At 41.3% G+C, this 21608-nt stretch overlaps 1 protein-coding gene across 4 annotated transcripts in view; it reads left to right on the plus strand.

Moving 5' to 3' along the window:
* Nucleotides 1-21608, plus strand: part of TJP2 (tight junction protein 2) — a 51963-nt gene that overhangs the window by 10851 nt on the left and 19504 nt on the right. For 3 of the 4 annotated variants that reach the window (XM_010226376.2, XM_088523371.1, XM_088523372.1), the window contains 2 exons: nucleotides 18982-19035; nucleotides 21361-21485. In XM_010226376.2, coding sequence (XP_010224678.2) covers nucleotides 18982-19035; nucleotides 21361-21485 — 179 coding nt within the window. Of the gene's footprint in view, nucleotides 1-13888; nucleotides 13966-18981; nucleotides 19036-21360; nucleotides 21486-21608 lie in introns of those variants that run through there. The other variant, XM_088523370.1, reaches the window with a different exon arrangement.

Below are 21608 nucleotides of genomic sequence, written 5' to 3' on the forward strand. Positions count from 1 at the left end.
CTTTCTTTTGTGTGAATATTTAAAAACAAAAGCAAAACAAACAACAAACAAAGAAATTATATGCAGTTGCTCTGCATTAACTACCCACTGTCACTCCACCCTTGTCTTCTGGTTACTCTCTGACTTTAAAGAGATGACACAGACACACGCAGTAGAGACAAGAATTTTGCAAAATTCCTATCACAAATTTTATTCTATTTGTCCCTTCCATTGCTGTAGTACAAGTAGTAGGTACAGTCATTTGCTGATGTTTCTGCTGAAACATAAATATCCATGGTAATGGCTTGGTGTCCTACGTGTGGAAAGTTTGACTGTGTGCTGTTGCAGCTACATTAGTTACAGAGTTTGTATCTACAGATTTACATTTTGCATAGCTATTGTTTAGGCACTTTATTTAAACAAAATCATAGTGAATGCATTCAAAACAAAACATATGATGGTTTCTCAATTAAGAGATCTCACAATGTATAGGGAGAATGCTGGATAGGGAGACCATGCTGTCAGTGTCCTTCTCATTCTCTCAAATGGCAACTTATTTTTGTGCTGTTTTCAACAGCATTAGGGGAGTTCTGGGCCTTTGAAGATAATGACAAAGCTTGTATTCACTTGGCTTGATCCATGACTTTGCCCTTTGTTTTACTTCCCTGTTTATACCAGTCTTGCTCTCATATGGAGAAAAAGAATGTGAAAAGTATTTTTCTTCTTTTTTATGAAATGTGTTTTCAGGGGTATACTGAGTGTGCACACAATGCAAGGTCTTTTAAAATGCATACTGCGTTCTGCCTTCCAGGTAAAGAAATAGGAATGAGGTGGTTTGATGGATGCTGCTTCTTTATGTTACACAGCCGTGAGCCCGTGTGGTGTGTAAGTCATCTGTAGTGGCTGTGAGTTCAATGTCAGCAAAAGGAAGCTTGGACTGAGCTTTCCCAGAACCTCTTGAGTTTGAGAATGTGAAAAGCCTCACGTTTTGGGGGCATATGCATGCTTCAGGAGGGAAAAACTATCAGTGTGTCTGCTGCAGTGGTTATGTTCTGGATACCACAGGTTTTGGTTTTGTTCACTATTTTGTAGGTGGAGGAAAAAAAGAAGAAAAATGATCTGGAGAGGTACAGCAGAGCAGAGACTGTGATTTCAGGTTTCCTTTGTGTTTTTCTTGATTAAACTATTCAAACAGGATAAAATTTAAGGCTATAGTCCAAGGAAATACATTTTCCATGGCTTATGATTACTGGAAAGATGCAGCAAATGGGGATTCAGCCGAGCTGAAACATTTTAAGAATCTTGTGTGTGGTAGGAAGTGGCAAGTTGTCGTGTTGTCTTAAGAGTTTAATGTCTTTGAGGCAAGAGAACTCTTTTCAAAAGACTTAAACTGACCTTCTTAAAGAGAGTTACAAAACAAGAAGGTAAATCTGTGTTTTAAAGCATATTTGGAATTTCTTACCATCAAAATGTGGAACTACCCCAGAATTCAAATGTGACCCGTGATGGTGGAAGAAACACATTCTGCAAATAGCTGCCTTAAGGTAGATTTTTGTTCCTGAGTGTGTGTTTATGTGCATATTGGTGGAATATGCAACGGAAGCTACTGCATGCGCCTATGTATGGTTACTGTTGATGCTATAGAAGAACAAAATATCCTGTAACCTCCTAAGCATCCTGAGAGATGCCTTCATGATCTTTCCTGGCTTTTCTGTCTGGAATACAGATGAAAATGCCTAGGCTTAGAGGGCAGCAGTTCACGGAGCAGGCAGGTAGATAGTTGTCAGCAGTATGTGCCTGCGTTGCCTTGTGTTGTGGCCTGCTAGTCAGCCAGAGCAGCCATATAATTTTTATACATGGCCACCGTCTTTTTAAAACAACAGTAGCAGAGGAAAAATAAAAAAAAAGGAGGCTTGGAAAAACCCAGCTGTGGTCTAACAGCTTCCTTGCCCAACTACAAGAAACGATACACTTATCAATTATTTATTTATTGCTTAATAATGTATGTATGTACTCAGCTTGCCGTGTCTTTTCTTTGCACATACTTATCTGGCCTGTAATGAGAAAGCATTTCAGGAGCTCTCCTCTTGCCTCTCTTAGTCAGTATGGTCTTTTCCAAAGGAATGTCCAGCTGGACTGTCATTTCAGGCTCTACAAGCGGAGCTGTGAGAGACAAATTGTTGGCCTTTGATTGAACTGTGGAGCTTGCTGCCAGGGTCAGTGCTTGGCACTGACTGTGCTTCTTTTGTGTGTTCCAGCGCTGCAAATATCTGCTGGTTAGTGTGGGCTTCTTCTCATGGCCAGGGCTGAAGGTTTTTGAAGAACTGCTGAATGTGAGGAAAAGCAAGTTATTTTACTGTTTGCTTTGTTTCTCTGAATATTTTTCCCCCAGAAATAGAAACCGTGGTCAATGGTTTGGGATTCTTCTTGCAGAACTGTGGAAAAACATTTTTAAGCAACTGAATGGCGCTAGCTTAACTGTTTGGTAATATTTGTGTTCCTCAGATGGTCCCTTCAGAACTCCCATTTTTGTGAAGATTGTGAAGAAGTGCTTTGACTTCAAATTTCTGCTTAGAGGGCTTAAAAATTCCCCCAAGTTTTGCTGCTTATCTTCAAAATGGCGTATCGTTCCTGACCGAGGGCCTTTTCTGACAGGTCACCCCTTTAGCTGCTTGCTGATTTACAGGTATTTGTGTGTGCTTTTCTTCAAGCTGATGTGTTACAGTAGGTCATGCTTTAAAAAGCCTGAGGTCAGATTTCTAAAGACACAGTGTTGAGCAGATGCGTGGCTACCAGCATTTCCAAAACTGCTGTACACCAGTTCCCCTTCGGCAAATCCACCTCCCAGCTATTCATGTGCAGAGCGCAGCGCACTTAAAAAAGGTCTAAGGATGGGTAAGAAGGGGGAAGAGGTCTTGTGTCTCATGGCTCTGACATACTTACCAAGCTATTGACAGATGTGAACAGCCACAAAACTGTTGGCAATATCCAGTCTAACACAGGGGTTCCTCAAGGACGTGTTGTCATTCTCTGTGTGGTGGTTATTCTGAGAGGATTTTACGATGCCTGCTTTTTCTTCTTTCTTTTCTTTTTATGATGCCTTCCTAATTTTAATATCACTATGGTATTAAACTGTTGGCTTTTATCAGTTATCTTCATTGTCTCTTGAAGAAATTAAACAGTTTTCCAACTTGCTTTTTCTTGGTTTGCCTTGTAGAAGCCAGAAGACATTTCCAATGTCTTCTACAGCAGTGAGAAAGGACTGAATCTCTTGGCCAGGAATGATGGAAAATTTACATTTTTCTTACTGTTTTTGTAAGGCTTGATTGTCTGTGTGCAGGTGTGTGGTTTCCTTGTCTCTCAAAAGGAAAGAGCCGGACACTTTCTGCTTCCTCTTAGTGTGTCAGAGGCAGTCAGTGGAGTATATAATGCTTTTTATGTTGCTCAAACAGCTCGCCCTTCTGAATTTCAGATTAGAGTGAACTTTGAATCAATACCTGAGTGGTAACTTAATGAAGAAGTTTCTGAGTCTTGAAGATTCTGAACCATTTAATTCCTTTTTAGCCACATATGCAGGAGGATTCTTTTGTTTTTCTTTCCCAGTTCTTTTAAAACCCCAAGTGATTTTTGTAAGAGACTAATAACCAGGAAAGGGGGAATAATATCTGTTCTATCACATGCTGATCCTGTTGTGGTCAGTTCATCATTTATATACTTCAGTTTATGGTTTGTGGAAATGGTCTTTTCCGTTTCAGAGCTATGTGACAGTTCAGTTTGGTTTAGTGTTTGAATACATGCCTGAAGTTCCTTCACTGACCCCTGTGCGCATGTGAAGTGTGGCTCCATAACAAGTTGCGTTAAGAGTTGTAGTTTCAAACTGTGCTCTGCCAAGTAAAGCAAGAGTGACTGCAGACAAGCTGGAATTACTTCTCTGAAAATGATTTGACCAAATATATATATATATATTGATACTGGGGGGGAGGGGAAGGGAGGAAAGATGGATTCCATAATTCTTCCTTTAACTCCAAAATTCTCCCCTTATTTTGTTGTTTGAGGGTTATTGACCCTTTTATTGCTATCATTAATATTATTGGCAGGAATAATTTTTATGTAAGTTTGGGTGGGTTGGTTGAAATATTCCCTCTCTCAACTTGTGTGGTTATTACCAAAGTCATATCCTGGAACAAAATGCAGAGTGTACTTCACCTTTACTTCCTCACTTGCCAGAGGATTAAGAGAAGGAATGGAAAATACTTGAATTTTTCCATTTGGTTTTGCCCTTCTGTTGCTTCCTTATCTCAAAGCTCTGTTATCAGTGTGATCAGGCTGTGTAACACAACTTTATGTTGGATGGTAGGTTGCTGGTGACGCTGCCCCAGAAATATGCAGGGCTGAGGTGAGCGTTTACACGTAGCTTTGTTGCTTGAAAAAGCAGTTATACTGCTTTGGAAGCTGCGAGGTAGAAAATGCTGTGAGCAAAGGGATTCTGAATGTGGTTTCCTGGAGCAGGTGCAGCTGGCTAATCCATTAACTCATGGTGGTTTATATATCAGGCGGGGATAGAGATGAAAACAAGCGATTTCGTTTGTTTGTGCGTTCCCAGTTCTCTTCCTGAGGTACTGGGAGGAGGGTCCCTATGAGGCAAACAGACCTAGTCCCTTCAAATGCAACCTCAGGAGCAAAGCTATGGGTTGCAGAATAAATGCTGACCCTGTGCAATAGTTAAATATGTGCATGTTAAAATTTAGGGGTCATATTTAGCAATGCTCTTTGGCATGAAGGAGTAAGGTTTTGAAACATCTTGTGAGGGAAAGGTGGATTGCTTAAGGGCAGGAAATATGGGGGCAGGAATATAAAAGCAGAGTGGAAGAAAGGAGGAGAGGGATGTGACTGAAGGCAGTCTTGTAAAAAATCCTTTGAGGATGGGATATCTGAAAAGTGGGAAATGGCTTTGAAACAAAAACTGTAGAGCAATCAGTAGCTTCACTGCCTGCTGATTAATGATGCTGGTAACTCCATAAGACTTTGCTAATAAATCAGCTTTGTACAGAAGATTTTTGTTGTGGCTGTTCATCCTTTCTATGTATCTGGACGATGCTGAATATGTAACTTCAAGGTCACAACTCATTTACTCACTTTAATAAAGCTAATCATAGGGATTTGATTGAGATTTTTAGAATAATTTTTGACTTGCTTTTTTAACAGAAATCTAAACTAGGCTTTTAGTATTATGGAGATTCAAATTAACTTTAAGCCTTTATTCATCTGCTTCATATGACCATGATCTCATCTGTGATATTTCTGTTTTGGGAGGGCTGTGGTGTGACATCAGTATGAAATGTGAAACCAATATGGCTATATGAAATGTGCTGTCTTGGGGGAGTTTTACAGAGTTTCAGTCTTAAATTGCAGTCAAATATACCATCAAAGCTACTGGATCATGCAGAACCTTCTTCAGGTTTGCTTCTGTCAGTCAAGAAAAGAGAGTTAATGTGACAATAATGTAACAATCTTATTGTCACAGGACGGTTTGAGAAAAGTAAAATGCTTGCATGAATATGGCAAATCAGTCTTCTACCAACAGCGTTAAAACAAAAGGCACTAGCAATCCTAAGAGGCAAAGAAAAATCTAATTTGGTTTGTGACTAAGCTCAGAAACTAACAATTGTACCTTTGTTTGAATTGTCTTGCATTATGACCGGATGATTAAATATAAATGCTGACCTGATTGGATTGGATCCCAGCAATGAATTGGCCTTTTAAAAACAAGCTACATGAAGTAGTAGGCAGATACCCGACTTGTTTTCCTCAAATTCAGGAGGTTTAGTTGTTGGATAACAAAGTTTATGTAGTCGCAGAATCTGTAAGATCACGAAATGGCAGAAATGCACTTTCTGTCTGATAACTGTTTGACGCTGCAGTTGGTCACTTTTCCTGGATGATTTTGCTGTTTGGACACGGCGGCAGGAAGGCAAAGCATTGAGCCGCAGAAACGGTGGAAGACACATCGTTGTATCTTCTGTTCAGTAAGAATTGTGATCAATGCTCTGGATCACACAGTAGATGTATTGCTCTGGTTTGTTTTTTATTTTGTATTTTTAAGATAGGAGCATAAAAGCCACGCTTTGGCTGCTGAGAATAACAGGTTCTGAAATGAGACACCTCAAGGATGGCAGCTGAACTTTCCATGTTTTTCCACAGCTAAACTAATAAGAGACATCTAAGCCATCCAGCATAATGAAATTGGCTGATCAGGCACACTTAATGAGTTTTGGTTTTGCCTCCCTTAATCCCCAATTCTACAAGTTTGTCAGTGCGGACCTCTCATATGAATGCCAAACACAAAAGTGGTCCGGCTGAACTGAAGTTTGAGCACAGACTGCTTCTGCATTTGGGCTCTCAGACTTGGATTTCATAGGTGTCTAAAACAGCAAAAAATACAGAAGCAAGGCAAATGGCAACTTATGCTGCGTACACAGCTAAAACTGATTTTTCAGCCCTTTATCTTGATTAATTCTCATGCTCATTTGAAGCTACTTGACTTCCAGCTTTCTGTGTCTTGAAGCATTACTGTGTTTTTGAAAAGGGGAAAGCCACTTTTTAAACTTCATTGCGAGACTGAGGATAGAGCCCAGCCAGGCTGGAGAGCTGCGTGGCTGGTTCAGCTCTCTAGAAGCCCTATGACACATACAGGAGAATGAATTGCCATTTCCAAGATTTCTCCATTGGAGTGATGCTGTGCAGAACACTTAGGAAAAGAAGCTTTCTTCTGTGAAATAATATTTGAAAAGTAATCAAAATTTGATGAAAAAAATGTTAGTTCCCACAGGCACAAGAGGCAGAAATTGCAGTTTACAAAAAAAAAGTTTTTGCCATTTTGGGGGGGAACAGGATATATTTTCTTCTCTGAAAAGGTAATTTCATATTTCAATTGAAGCTGTTCCCCGTGCGAATCTTGAACAATTGGTTGTTTCCTGTCAGGGGAAGCACTGGAACAATCACAGCAGGATTTTGACAGGGTAATGACAGAGCCGTTCTTACAGCCCTGGGCGCAGGATAGTGGGGGCAACTTGCTGCTGAAACAGTTCTAGCTGTGTTTTTATTAATTTTATTATTATTTAGGTATGACCTGTGGGTCTTGCAGCTGTGTCTTTGTTACACTATTTTTTCTTTTCTCCATCTTGAATAAGCCTATGTGGAGCTTGTGATGGGTTATTGTACAGGTTTTGGTGATACGTATGCATGCACCTAACCTCGGCAGAATGCAGCCGTAGCATTACCGCAGCTCTGGCTGCCGCGTCTGCCCTCTCACAGAGGAATTTAGAAGCTCTGCATATGTCTTATGAGCTTCTACCTTGCCAAAGCTGCTCGCTGTTGTGGAGCTTGTGCTCTGAATGACTTCTTGTGCCTTTTTTCCCCCGCCTCCCTTTTCACTGAGGTTTTTTTTTTGTTCACAGTAAAGGCAAATGAAGATGTGTTCCGTATAGCACAGCATGGTATAGGTTAGGTGGCTGCTGTGTAATACTGAATAGGGTTTAGATGCTTAATTAAAGCCATTAGCAAATGTTCTTACTGGCAGATACCTCAAGTACTGTGAAATATAATTTAGATAATCCAGTGTGCATGTTTTGTTTGCCTTTTCAAGCTTAATGAGAAACTTTGCATCTATACAGTCAGTGTCCTAGAGATCTGCTTGTACTTTTGTGAGTGTAAAAGTATAAAACTTTCTGTGTTCTACTCAAAAGTAGCCTGAAACAAAAAGCTTTAATATTTTAATAATAGTTCTGTTAATGAATAGTGCTAAATGTAGTGCTTCCGACTCTAGATGCAATTGTCCTTTGGAATCAAATCAAAATCTCTTGTTTACATTTTTTTCCTATCTATTTCCGTGGACCTTAGTGTGACTGATAAGCAGTGTTGCCTGATTTACCTCTCTGGATTCCCAGACATTTCTTTCTTTTCAGAAGAAAGAAAGAAAGAAAAAGGTTAGGTAAACTGTTTCTCTTGTTGAAAAAGAGCAGTTAGTACTGGAAATTATTCTTGTTGAAAGGCACTTCATAAAGTCAGAATTTAAAAAAAAAAAAAAAAAGCCTCTTTGACTGATGATAGGATGTATGTCCCTAAACACTGAGTTAAAAAAAAAAAAAAAAAAAAAAAAAGCTCTTCAAACTCTTATTTTAAATCATATTTCCTGTTCTTTTGAGCGTGGAAGAAATTGACTGAAATAAATTTTGGCCTAACCTTTCTATGTATTTTTTTTTTCAGTTTATACTAACCTGAGCACTGCAAGCTTTTGCCTGCTCTTTTTGTCTGTGTTTATAGTGATCTTAACACAGGAGTAAGGATAAAAATTCTTAGTTTCTCAGAACTTCCTTGTATCAGTTTATTAAAATCATTCAAATGTCATCTTATTCTGTCTGAGAAATAAATAAATGAAGTTTGGGATGAGTCTGAGCTTTTCAGATAGCATTATGCTGTCTGCCAAAGCATTGGTCTGAAGGTTTATTTACTGGGCTAAGGAAAATGACAAGAAAATGACACAATTCAGCTTCTCTTGCAGCATCGCTGCACCATCTAGTGGCTCCCAGACTGGCTTTGGGCTGTGCATGAGGAATCCAGGCTCTGCGGTGTGTGAACTTGTAAGAATTGTCCGCGGGATGCAGGGATAACTTGCCAGCCCTGTTTTGTTTTTGCCGGGAAGAGGAGGTTCCCTGCCTGTTGTGCTGTGCAGGTGCGTGTGGAGACGCAAGTCCTCTGTGAATGCCGTCTTGGCGTGCAGCACGGGGCACGAAGCAGCTCCCCGGCTGCTGCCCTGCGCCGCGAGGGTCTGTAGGCTTCGCTCCCGGAGCGCAGGCACGGACCGGCAGCCCCGCGGGAAGAGCCCGAGGGCTTTGTGGCGCTTTAGGGAGCCCTTCGCTTCCTGCAAGGGTCACGCGCACGGATTCACGGAGTGAGCCCAACAGGAGCAGGTGTTGTGGGAGATTGGAGGTTTGGGGGTTTTGTTTTGGTGTGTTTCTGGAAGGCTGTTCAGTGCGGATGTTGTGAAGCCCTACTCGGGGTGCTGCGGTGGGTGTGCGTATGGCAGGAGACACCGGGATTCCCGGAGAGGAGAAGGGGTGGTGGTTGTTTCTGAACCTCCCAGAGATGCTCTGGAGGCAAGGAAACAAGAACATTAGCGAGCCTGAGTCACAGAGAAGCATCTTAAGAAAACAAGTAAATAAACAGGAAAAAAAAAAAAAGCTTTTTTTTTTTTTTAATTAAATATTTCTAGGGTGAATTGTGACCTGAGTTCAAAATGCTTTTGGAAAATAATCCTCTCCTTCCCTTTAAAGTGCTTGGCCTGCTTTCTGGAAGTCTTTGATCTAACTGGTGAAAGTTAGGCTTTCAACATAAGAAACAAAGTTTCCCAGGACTGTGACTTGCAACAGACTTGCTGGCCTCCACAAGAAAAAAGGCTAAAGGAAAAACATGTAGTATTTTTCCTTACTTGACCCAAATAATGTACTGTCCACTTATTATATGTTAAAATCTCTTTTTTTTTTTAATAGGCATTTGATGAAGCAATTCAGAGTTTATATGCTCTACTCAGTAAGTCACCAGAAAGATGCTTTATGCTACTTTCTGTTGTGGCTTCACGGTGGAGCCCAGGTTATTTACTATTCCTTTTGTTTTATGGAGGTGCAGAATTAATAAATAATTGAAAAAAAAATCCCATTTCTCTATTTTTTTTCCCTGTGTCCAGGGAAACGTCTGCAAAAATTCTTTCCATTGCAGATGCCATTTTAATTTCATCACTGTTAACCATTCTGGGAGTACTAACTAGGGCAGGGACTGCTGTTACAGGCAGATTGTGTGATACCCCTCTTTGTGTTTAAGCATCGTTGTCACAGACCTGCTTTGAGTGGGATTAAGTGATGCGTTTTGAATTAAAGAGCACACAACTTGTCCCAGCTCTGGGTCAGTGGAAATCTTGTGTGCATGTGCAACTATTTTTCCATCTCCTTTGGTGTGTTTTTTTCAAAACGTTTTGTGCCCTGGGTTCCTGGGGCATTTTCCTGAGCACGCTAGCAGCAGGGCTACAGTGCAAGTGGGTTTAGCCCGTGTTTGTCACCTGGTCATTCCCACAGTCAGGGGACTGCACTGTTTTCATTCAGCTTTTCACTCCTACAGCAGGACTGCTTGGTAGCTCAGTTTGCAGTCTGCAGTGTGCCTGGCAAGTGCAAACAAAAGGTACAAGTGAACGTAAGTTCTGCAGACCTGGCGTTTTTTCCTCTCTGTTTGTTGGCTGTAAGCACCATTCTGGGAGAATATTGCGTCCTGTTTTCCTGTTGCCTCGCACCTTCTTCTGGTGCGACTCTCCTGTATGGCAGAAAAGGGGGGTTGCAGGGTGGGTGCCTCCTGGTGTGTCAGTTTTCTGTGGACAGACAACTCGAAGTCAAAAGTCTGGATTATGCTCCTGATTCTGCAGTTAACTTGATTTGGGAGTAGATATTTTGAAAAGCAAAAAATACCGCTAATTGTAAGCAAAGTTTTCTGTGAAAGTGGTGATGAGCTGAATAATGCTGTGGGTACTGTCATCAGCCCAGTTTAGATTTGTTCTGAAGAAGAAATGTCAAAAAACTTTTCATTACTGCCTAGTGAGCAGTTTTTTGTTTTATAGTGTTGAAGTTTTCATGCAATATAAGAAGTAGTGATTGCTCTGAGAATGCCCAGAATAAGGAGCATTTGCACTTACATAGTGCTCACCAGTACTGTTGTAGGTAAAATTTACAAAGTGCAGCAGATGAATGGTGTAATCTTTCTGTGAAATATGACTGGGGAAGCTTTTGAAGTCATCATTTTTCTTGTGTTAAAAACAACTTTACTAACTTTGCTGTGTTTCTCTGTACTGCCATGCAGTTTATAAAATTCTGGAGAATTAATAAGTAGTGACATTATAGAATGTTTATATTTTCTTTGAATAGATCTTTCCTGATCTGGCACTTATATTGCAAGGTTACTGGTCTAAATGCATTTTTGTAAAGATGTACCTAGAACAAAGTCTGATAATACTTGATGAGTTTGCTTAAGAAAGTACTTCTACTATGTTCTGTTTGCCAGATATTTGTTTTGTGAATTATTGCCTTTAATTGACATCCTCCTTTGGAGGGAAGAAAATAATGTGGTTTTGTTTTGGTTTTTTTTTTTTTTTTTTCTGCTTCAAACATTGCCATTCCAGTGTCATGTTGCAGGGATATTTACCTGTCCAGTAAGTGACAGGGCACCTTTTTATAAAAACTTCTTGCATCCAGGTATAGAACCATCCTGATGCTTTTTTGCTTGAAAGGGAAAGGTGATCTTTAACACAGAGTATCCTTTAAAACAGCCTGGTTCACCATGTTTCTCCTGCCTAAGACAAGGAAAAAAGGGGGGAGTGTCTGCCTTGTTGAAGAGCAATTGCATGTTGTCAGGAGACAACTAAGAGAGGTGAACTCTAAATGGACAGCCTTTGCAAAACAGTTTTATTTTTAATCACTTTCCTTCCATTGATCTGAGCCATTCACTGTTCCGGGATGCTGCTTCTTAATGACCATGTGTTCTTCTTCAGACCTGATTGGTTCCTTCAGTGGTCCTGGACCTACATGGAAAGTAGGAAATGTTCCTCTCAACAGAAATGTTCCCCTGAAGCAGAAGGTTTATTGATAGAAAATCAGGTGCTTCTCTTTTTTTTTGTAAGATATCCATTTTGTTGTATAAGGTCCATGGAAAGATAGAAATTTCTCAGTTCTCACCTTTCTCAATTTTAACTGAGGATCTGCCTTACATGTGCAAATGCTGCATGAAAACACTTGAATTGGAGCCTTTACTTGAAAGTGGCTGTGCAGAAGGAAGGCCTAGTCAAGGAGTCATTCGTCTTCAGTCATTTTTCACTCTCTTTCATGAAAAATGCATTGGGGTGCAGTAACTTCATCAGGTTGTTGGCGTCTCTTGAGGCAGCTGGATTCTCTTCCCTGGCTCTTCGTCTCAGTGACCAGAACAGCCTCCGTCCCCATCCTTTATAAGTGTATGATTTTCAGTTAAATTTGTTGCTTTTGGAGTCTCTCTTTAGGAAAAATGTAGGCCACAGATTTTTAAGCTTAAGGCCATTCTCCCAGATAAATAATAATAATAGGTGCGACTCTCTTGTGTCACTTCTACAATAGATGCAAGTTTCTTCCTGCTTATTTATGTCACTGTGTCCAGCTTGCATCTGAGGAAATGGATCCTTCGACTTCTCTGTCTAGACAGGAAAAGGTCAAAGCACTTCTAGGTATGGGGCTTGTAAGCAGCCTTCCCTTTAGGAGACCCTGCTGTAGTGAGGACACTCTTGCCCTGGGTCAGTGGAAGGACAGGATCCCCTCGCGAGCTGCTCCGAGGTGCCAGGAGGCCAATGGAAAGAGTTTTTGTTCATTTTTTATGTTTTTTTCAGAGAGAAGTTCGAACTAATATATCTGTGGACAATATATATGAAATAAAGTTCAAATGTCACATTTCAAATGTCAGACTAATGGCATTTGTCATTCTCAGGTTAGGGAGAAGTTAGTTATTAATCTTCAGCCTTTGCAGACAGGGTCACAAAGGGTCACAAGGCAGTGCTGTGCCCTTGAAAACCAGTATCATGGTATCATTGGGGAAAAAAAAAAGTTTGCTTTCAATTTGACTTTTAAAAGTTGTTAGAGGAATTCTGATTTTGGAGAAGTGTTTTCCTCCAGAGTGGAAGGAAATCCATATCCGCAAATCCAGGCGCCTGCGCCCTCCTGTTAACTCCTCAGTTCAGGAGATGCTGTCCTAACAGTGCAAGAAATCTCCCAGTTGCAGTAACATTCCCAGGCTTCCTCAGTTCTTTCCTGGATGATTTTAAGTTCTGGTAGAGTCAATCCCTCCAGACCAAAAGCTGTTACAAGAACTTAAGGCCATGGACAGTGCGTCACCATTTTTGTTCATCACAATTTGTTCAGTAAATTTTTAAAAAAAGAAAATTAAAATCTACAGGTGGTCTCTCTGCTTAGCATCATGTGCTGAGCCTGGCTTGTGTTTGACCTGTTTGACATTTTAAGCTGTCGCTGAAGTTTGCTTATGTAAAGTCTAGGGGGGAAATTTTGATTAGGTCTTAAAGTGTTTATGGGGTGTAGGTGGGAATGATAACTCGACACGTTTTCCTGTTAAGGCCTTTGTCTGGCTATGTGATAAACTTGTTGCTGTTATGAATGTCTTATTAAATATTTGAGGGCTTAAGGAATACGGTTCTCTGCAGCCATTATGTTGTTATGTATGAAACCAAGGCGCAGTTTTGCAAGCGTTTATACATAATTTTTCACATGCAGTTAAAGGGACTACTTGTATGTGTGCAGTTATTTCTGCATAAGAATTTCCTGAATTCAGCAGTTGAATTGTTAAAATTTGATAGGAGTTGCTAAGTTGTTGCATAAAATACAAAAATGAAGTCGAGTGATAGGTCTTACTGTCAAATATTATCATTAGAACATGAATTTTCAAATAATCTCTGGTTTGCATCTTAACCCTTTTGTTCTTTAAGAGTTTCAGATAGGTTCCTGGTGGCAGGGAAACCAATATGTGCTTGGAATAAGAATAACTGCATATTAATCTGTTGGCTAATCTGCTGCATATTAATCTGTTTCCAACACTTTTTTAAAAAATTATTGTTTAAGGCTACTCTGCAGTTTATTGCTGATGTATCTTAAAGTGAGAGTTAGCATAGCTGTTAAGAGATTTCTTGACTGTGGTTTTCCTGTGTTCCTGTGTGAAACTGACAGCAGGATTTGTTTGAGTATGTAGGCCACTATTGTATTAGAATTACATAACCATGTTGAGTGGTAGAAACAGATGAAAAGACTGGGATGTTCAGCATCCCCTAACAGATTATATCCGGCAACAATGAAGACAGCTCAAGCTCTGCAGAGAATGTGGTCACATGCAGTAAAAAAGTTGAGGATTTTAAAAGGACATGTGAGTTGCTTTTTGTTGCCTCTTGCTCCAAGTCATGCTGTTCCCCCACCACATTCTACTGTATATGTGTGTGTGTGTGTGTGTATATATATATATGTGTATATATCTCCTTCCTCTTTCCGTCTCAGTGTTGTAGTCAGATAGTGCTGTGGCAGGTTGTCTGGTTTTGTTTTTATGTGTTTTAGTGTGAATGAACTTGGATACAGAGATCTCTTGGTAGCAAGTAATTGCATAAATCCCTTGATGACTGTCAGTGAGAGTTGCAACAGCTGCCTGTTCGTAGCACAGAAATGGCTGCAGGGGTCTGACTAGTTTTCTGCCAAAGATCCTATTAAAAGTCTATTTTGGGTACACAGAAAGCACCTGTCATTTTCATATATGAGCATTAGTCAGACCGAAGCATGCTCCAACTATAACGCTTAATTATCGGTGGACTGACTTTTGTCATTAATGAATTTAGACTGGCTGATTACAGTTAATTTGCATTTACTGCAGCTAGCCTGCTGTCTGTATAAAGCATGGGTAGACAAGCAAATGTTTGCTGTTGGTAGTGGCTATGGTTTCCTGACCGTGTTGCCTGCCTCCCCCTTCCCGGTGTTTTGCTCTGTTAACTGTTGTGGTCCTGCGAGGGGTGTGCAGAATGCTCAGGGTCCCTCTGGATCCAGTAACTGTTGTGGTCCTGCAAGGGGTGTGCAGAATGCTCAGGGTCCCTCTGGATCCAGTAACTGTTGTGGTCCTGTGAGGGGTGTGCAGAATGCTCAGGGTCCCTCTGGATCCAGTAACTGTTGTGGTCCTGCGAGGGGTGTGCAGAATGCTCAGGGTCCCTCTGGATCCAGTAACTGTTGTGGTCCTGCGAGGGGTGTGCGGAATGCTCAGGGTCCCTCTGGATCCAGTAACTGTTGTGGTCCTGCGAGGGGTGTGCAGAATGCTCAGGGTCCCTCTGGATCCAGTAACTGTTGTGGTCCTGTGAGGGGTGTGCAGAATGCTCAGGGTCCCTCTGGATCCAGTAACTGTTGTGGTCCTGCGAGGGGTGTGCAGAATGCTCAGGGTCCCTCTGGATCCAGTAACTGTTGTGGTCCTGCGAGGGGTGTGCAGAATGCTCAGGGTCCCTCTGGATCCAGTAACTGTTGTGGTCCTGCGAGGGGTGTGCAGAATGCTCAGGGTCCCTCTGGATCCAGTAACTGTTGTGGTCCTGCGAGGGGTGTGCAGAATGCTCAGGGTCCCTCTGGATCCAGTAACTGTTGTGGTCCTGCGAGGGGTGTGCAGAATGCTCAGGGTCCCTCTGGATCCAGTAACTGTTGTGGTCCTGCGAGGGGTGTGCGGAATGCTCAGGGTCCCTCTGGATCCAGTAACTGTTGTGGTCCTGTGAGGGGTGTGCAGAATGCTCAGGGTCCCTCTGGATCCAGTAACTGTTGTGGTCCTGTGAGGGGTGTGCAGAATGCTCAGGGTCCCTCTGGATCCAGTAACTGTTGTGGTCCTGCGAGGGGTGTGCAGAATGCTCAGGGTCCCTCTGGATCCAGTAACTGTTGTGGTCCTGCGAGGGGTGTGCAGAATGCTCAGGGTCCCTCTGGATCCAGTAACTGTTGTGGTCCTGTGAGGGGTGTGCGGAATGCTCAGGGTCCCTCTGGATCCGGTAACTGTTGTGGTCCTGCGAGGGGTGTGCAGAATGCTCAGGGTCCCTCTGGATCCAGTAACTGTTGTGGTCCTGTGAGGGGTGTGCAGAATGCTCAGGGTCCCTCTGGATCCAGTAACTGTTGTGGTCCTGCGAGGGGTGTGCAGAATGCTCAGGGTCCCTCTGGATCCCTTAACTGTTGTGGTCCTGTGAGGGGTGTGCGGAATGCTCAGGGTCCCTCTGGATCCAGTAACTGTTGTGGTCCTGTGAGGGGTGTGCAGAATGCTCAGGGTCCCTCTGGATCCAGTAACTGTTGTGGTCCTGCGAGGGGTGTGCAGAATGCTCAGGGTCCCTCTGGATCCAGTAACTGTTGTGGTCCTGTGAGGGGTGTGCGGAATGCTCAGGGTCCCTCTGTGCTCCCCTGCGGGTGGAGTGTGAAGAAACTGGCAGGGGCGAGGGAGGCTTTTTGTAACCCATCACTTGATGCATGGGGAGGAAAGTCATAGCATAAGCTCTGGAGTACTGTTATAGCAGGATTTTATTAGCTGTGGTAGAGGCTTTAATTTTAGTTTTGCTCAAGCTCACAAGCAGTGGTTTATAATGTTTGTAGTCTCTCCCTCCTCCTCAATCTTCTCTTCCCCATTAATCTGTCAGTATGGGTTAGTATCTCAGCAGTGGCAGGCAGCAGTGCATTTTATAATGTTAAAGAGATTACTTGGAGATTTAAGGGAGTACAGATGTGTTTTGTGCCTTATGGGCTACCAAGGTGACCATTTAGCTCTCTGAACTGTGTTACGTAGCCTGCATAATTTTATCAGAATGGCAAGAAATGGTCTCTTTTGCCCTGGTTGTAGAAAATAAGCCTTGCAAGCACACAATGTGCTTTCATTTGCTAATATAGCATACATTCACTGGGAGGCAGTTTCCCTAAGAAGCAGTTTCTAAAAATGCATTACTTTAACAAGTAATTATGAGTTTAGAGTGGAAGTATTTTATTAGCTCTTATTGAATGTTCACTAATAACAAGCTAAAAATAAACTCCTCAGATTTGCACCAGAGGTACCTGAGACAGTCACTGGTGCTGTGAGGAGCAGGGCAAAGCTGAGATGATGCTATAGGTTCAGTATCTCGCATGACTCAGTTGCAGTATCTTTAGGCAGTATTTTCTTTCAGCATCCTATTTTTGTGATCAGATAGATCACAAGCACATGTACATGCACAACCTATTCCTCGGAGCAAAATAAGCTCTGCTTGGTTAGTTTAAGGTGCTGTGCTTTACGACGTGAGAGTGCCTCATTGTGCGCAGGTTTCCCTTGCCATTCTTCGTGGCCTACCTGTCTTTCTGGAAGGAAAGTCCTGCTGGCTTAGTTGTTTTACGTCATAAATCCACAGTCAGTGTCTTTACCGTGCCTCCCTCACTCTCTTTTTTTTGTGGCACTGTACTGAATTCTGCAGAATGTGAGACCAGCCGCTTGTCCTTTAGCTCTGCCCGTCGTTTGGTACCGTCTCTCTTTCCTGAAACCCTGCTCAGTGAAGTCAGCTGGAATCTGAATGACACTGAGGCACTTCTCCTGCACAGACTGGTGTTCTGCAGAGCTTTAAAATACCATGAAGGAAAGCAGGGCAGTGATGGTATAGCCAGGGGTCAGTAGTAGGTAAACTATTCACCCATTTCGTACATGATGGACAAGCAAGCTTAGTCACTTGTATCTACCACTGTGGTGTGGCTCAAAACAAAATGCATAGTGAAGGAGAAAGCTTTTTACTTGTCATGGTTCCCTGTGATGAAACAGGCGTGGTGAGATGGATCACACTCAGATGAACGGTTACATATCTCACCAGTACCTTGGGACTAGCAGAGTTAGAACGGAGTAGTTCACTGGCCCAAGATACGTGTGTTTTAATAATAACAATTATAAACGTCACCCGTTCGCATCTCCTCTAAACAAGTAAGACGTCTAAAACTACTTGTTTGTGTTAATTTTAATAATTATTTCTTTAAATAACTACTTCTTCTCCAGCCATGTTAAAACTAGTTTTGTAACTGGCCTGGGAAGCATATTTCTGCACAGTTTCTGCTCTCTGTGAGAACAATATCAATGTGTTAATGAGTTTCTGTGCTACAGGTTTCTCGGTCAGTATGCTGAATACCTTGGGTACTCACTTAGGAATGCTAAGCAGGACTCACAATTTTGGTTTTGTTTCTTTTTTTGTTATGGTGTCTCTGCAGTGGAAAATGTAAATGCAATTCCTTTTGGGATGCTCAGAGTCCACAAGTGGACAAGCATATGTCACAGAGTACTTTTCATGCAAGAAACAGCAACAACAGCTTGCCTGGCAGTTATGAACAGCCAGAAAATACTTGCTTTGGAAAAACAGGGATGCTTCAAAATACAGGCACATCCTCCTATGTGTGGCTTCTCTGTCTGTTCTTGCTAGTTATCCCTTAAAAAGCCTGTCTGAGTTTGCTTTTTTTTTTTTTTTAAATTGTGTGAACTCTTAACTTTCCAGAAAGAAACCCGTTTTACCAGTTAAAACAAATAAACCTGTGGCTTGAGTGTGGCCTATGTGTACCCACACAATATCTGTTTTTTTTTTTAATCCTTCTGTAAATGAGTGTTTCCAGATTGAAATTTTTGTACAGTATCAGATATCATGGTTCACTTTTCTCCCCTTTTTGTAGGCCAAGCGCTCAAAGAGGTGGCTGTGTAGTGTATGATTGACCACAGCTGGGTGATTATTGTGTATTATATTTTAAGCTGTGAGATTGGAAAGATTTCAGAATATATTAAATAAGATAAACTGGTCAGTTCAGGATTAGTTTTCTAACCAGAAAGGTGAAACTCTCTGTGTAAATAAAAGAAAGTGACTTCTGAGAAAAATAAATGTGTATAAATGTGTTATATGCCCTGTTGTTTTCTGTAAAATTGAATTTGTTCAAGGGATTCTAAATACTAAGTTACATCATCCAGAGTGGATTTAAGGTTTTGTTGAATTCATGTGAACATAAAGGAAAAGATGCAAAAGCTCTTTGGTCTTGAAGACCTCAGGTCCAACTACTGTGTATTGGAATAGGGAGGCTTTCCTTTGAATCAGGGCTATATAATGCTAATGCAGTCTCAGTGGAATGCTGGTACTGAAGGAGGCTTTTCCAGAAAATGGGACTGAGCTGGACTTTGAATTACTGAAATTCCAAGGGTGCTACTACCCTAGAAATGGTTAGTATTTTTCTCACCCTGTTTAAGGAACGTCGTTAACTGAAATACATACATGTTATTCTCACTTTACCACATGAGTAGATTTTATGCATTATTTTTATGTCTGTGTTTTGGTATAGTATCTAACATTTTAGATTAGATAGTTGTATGCTTTGAGTCTTGCTAATTGGCTTTTGTGTGTAACAGGCCCCAGGCATGGAAGAGCTGATATGGGAACAGTACACTGTGACCTTACAAAAGGTGAGTGCCTGTTATATTTTTAGTTTTAAAATATTCAAGCACTGTTTTAGTCTGTTTTGCAAAAGATGTAATTAGCAACTTTGAGTCTAAAATATGATTAGTAAACTGTCCAAATCAGATATATGTTTCATTTTGAAACTTAATTGCTAGTTGCTCATACAGCTGTTTGGCTCTTCAGTGTTAACATAAATTAAATTAATCATTGATATGCTGTATTTGCTACTGTTTGGGCTTTGTAATGACAGCCTAATACAGTATGTACTAGCTGTGTAACTAAATTCAGCATTGAATAACCTTAATGACAAGGCAGATGGCTCTGTTATGAGGTTTTGATTAATATCAGAGCTTTATAATCATCACTGAACATGTTTCTACTGATTTTTTTTGCATATATACTTTCTCATCTGCCAGTATGGAATCTACTAGGAAATTACTGTTGTCATGGTTTTTAAAGGACATGTTAACCCATTGCCACTTTTAGCGCTTAATCTAAGAAAAGCTGCAGTAGATCTGTTCCTTTTGAGCTGCGTATCAGCTAAGGGGCTGCCTGATGGTACCGGGTACGTGCTGTGGCTGTGGTGGTGGCCTCTCCCACAACCTCAATGTGTGGGATCAGCCCACAGGTTGTCTTGAGCTTTTTTTTTTTTTTTTTTTTTTTTGTGGTCTGCAAAAGCCTCAAGTTGGTGGCAAAATGTGAAACAGCCAGTTTTCCTACACAACTCTTTTTATGTGCTGAGTTGTTGAGAAAGATTTTTTTAGGTTAGAGACAAGCAGTAGAAAGATTGCAGAAGCAGTCATCAGTTTTTGTTATTTCCTAACTTTCCTAATCTTGAATATCTTGTACGTGAGCATTACTGCTTACCTCAGTGACAGACTTGCACCACTAATGTGGTAAAGGGGAGTTGGCCATGCCAAGCAAAAATTATTACTGCTTTTTTTTAAAAAGAATTCCATATTAGGCAGTGAGGAGGATGGTGCTGGCCTCTTTTCAGTGGTAGCCACGGACAGAACCAGACGAAACGGCCAGAAACTGAAGCACCAAAAGTTCCACAGGAACTTAAGGAAAAATTTCTTAACAGTGAGGGTGACAGAGCACTGGAACAGGCTGCCCAGAGAGGTTGTGGAGTCTCCTTCTCTGGAGATCTTCAAAACCCGCTTGGACACAGTCCTGTGCCACGTGCTCTAGGTGACCCTGCGTGTGCAGGGGGTTGGACTAGATGATCTCTAGAGGTCCCCTCCAACCCTAAGCATTCTGTGATTCTATGATATTGTTTTGGTTTGAAGGATCAACCTGCTTCCTGTGAAACTAAGGCTTATCAAGTTAAACTCCATTTTAAATAACTGTGCTGCTTTTCCTTACCCAGAGAACTTACTGCGGAGTATTGACGTTAGTGGAATGTAGGCGAGCAGGTTACGAACACGTGCGCTGAGTGGGAGTTAGGGAAGAAGCACATCCGTAAGGCTGCAGGTAGCACTGCAGGATTAGTTTCTCTGTCACTATGTTAAAAGCATTTTCCTTAAATGTAGTTTTGAGGTTTCATCTACAGGAGGTGGAACTAGCTGTATGAAATCAATGATAGTGTTAAAACCTGGCTTTTTAGCTATATGTGTGCACACTACCTTGTCTGCAGTTCAGTTGTACTAGCATTTCAGCTGTAGCCTGAGACATGTTAGAGACATGTTTCCCTCCCACTCAATTACTCTGTTCTCTGATTTTCTGAATGCTGAACATAAGGATTTTGGGTATCTGACATTTCTGTGAAGACAGGTTTAACATGGGTTACTTAGTGAAAATACTTGTGAGTGAGGATGACCTTTCACAAGGTCATTGCTTGCTTTTGGTAATTAGCTGCAATTTTTGTATATTTGAGGAGTAAGTAGTAATTATAAAGTAGATAGCAATTATAATGAACCTGAGATTCTGGAAAAACTGCTCCAGTGTCCCAAGCGCCACTCACTAGGTAGAACAACAATTCTAATTCTCTAATAATAAACTCACCAAATATCCAAAAATTAATTTGGTGTGAATGACCAAAAGGATGGGGGAGCACGATGTAGACTGAACTAGTGAGTCCTTTCTGTAATTATTAGTTATTAACTGCTTGAGGTTTCCAGACAGCAACATATATCTTCTGGTTCTGTGGTTTATATAACTCCTTTCCTTTTAAATCTATAGGTATGGTGTCTCTGCCCACAACTGTCTTTTTTAAAATAATTATAACCAAATAGCGTGCCATCACAGGAACATTTGTGTTATTCTTTCTCCCTATCAGAACGCCTATGGATGGAACTGAATCTTGTTGTATTGTTTTTTTCTTATCTTAGGATTCAAAACGAGGATTTGGGATTGCGGTTTCTGGTGGCAGAGATAACCCACATTTTGAAAATGGTGAAACATCTATTGTCATTTCAGATGTACTGCCAGGTGGCCCAGCAGACGGGTTACTTCAGTAAGCAATTTCTTATTTCTCTTGTGGGGGGCCCATATTTTGGGGGCCAGAGTTGTAGAATGCAGAAAATCTTCAAATAGGTTTGATAGAGACCCCACTGATTTACTCCACTCAAAATTTTCT

Source organism: Tinamus guttatus, unplaced genomic scaffold (assembly GCF_059628265.1).
Source record: "Tinamus guttatus ecotype Peru unplaced genomic scaffold, ASM5962826v1 Tinamus_guttatus_pri_ptg000185l, whole genome shotgun sequence".
Classification (NCBI taxonomy): domain Eukaryota; kingdom Metazoa; phylum Chordata; class Aves; order Tinamiformes; family Tinamidae; genus Tinamus; species Tinamus guttatus.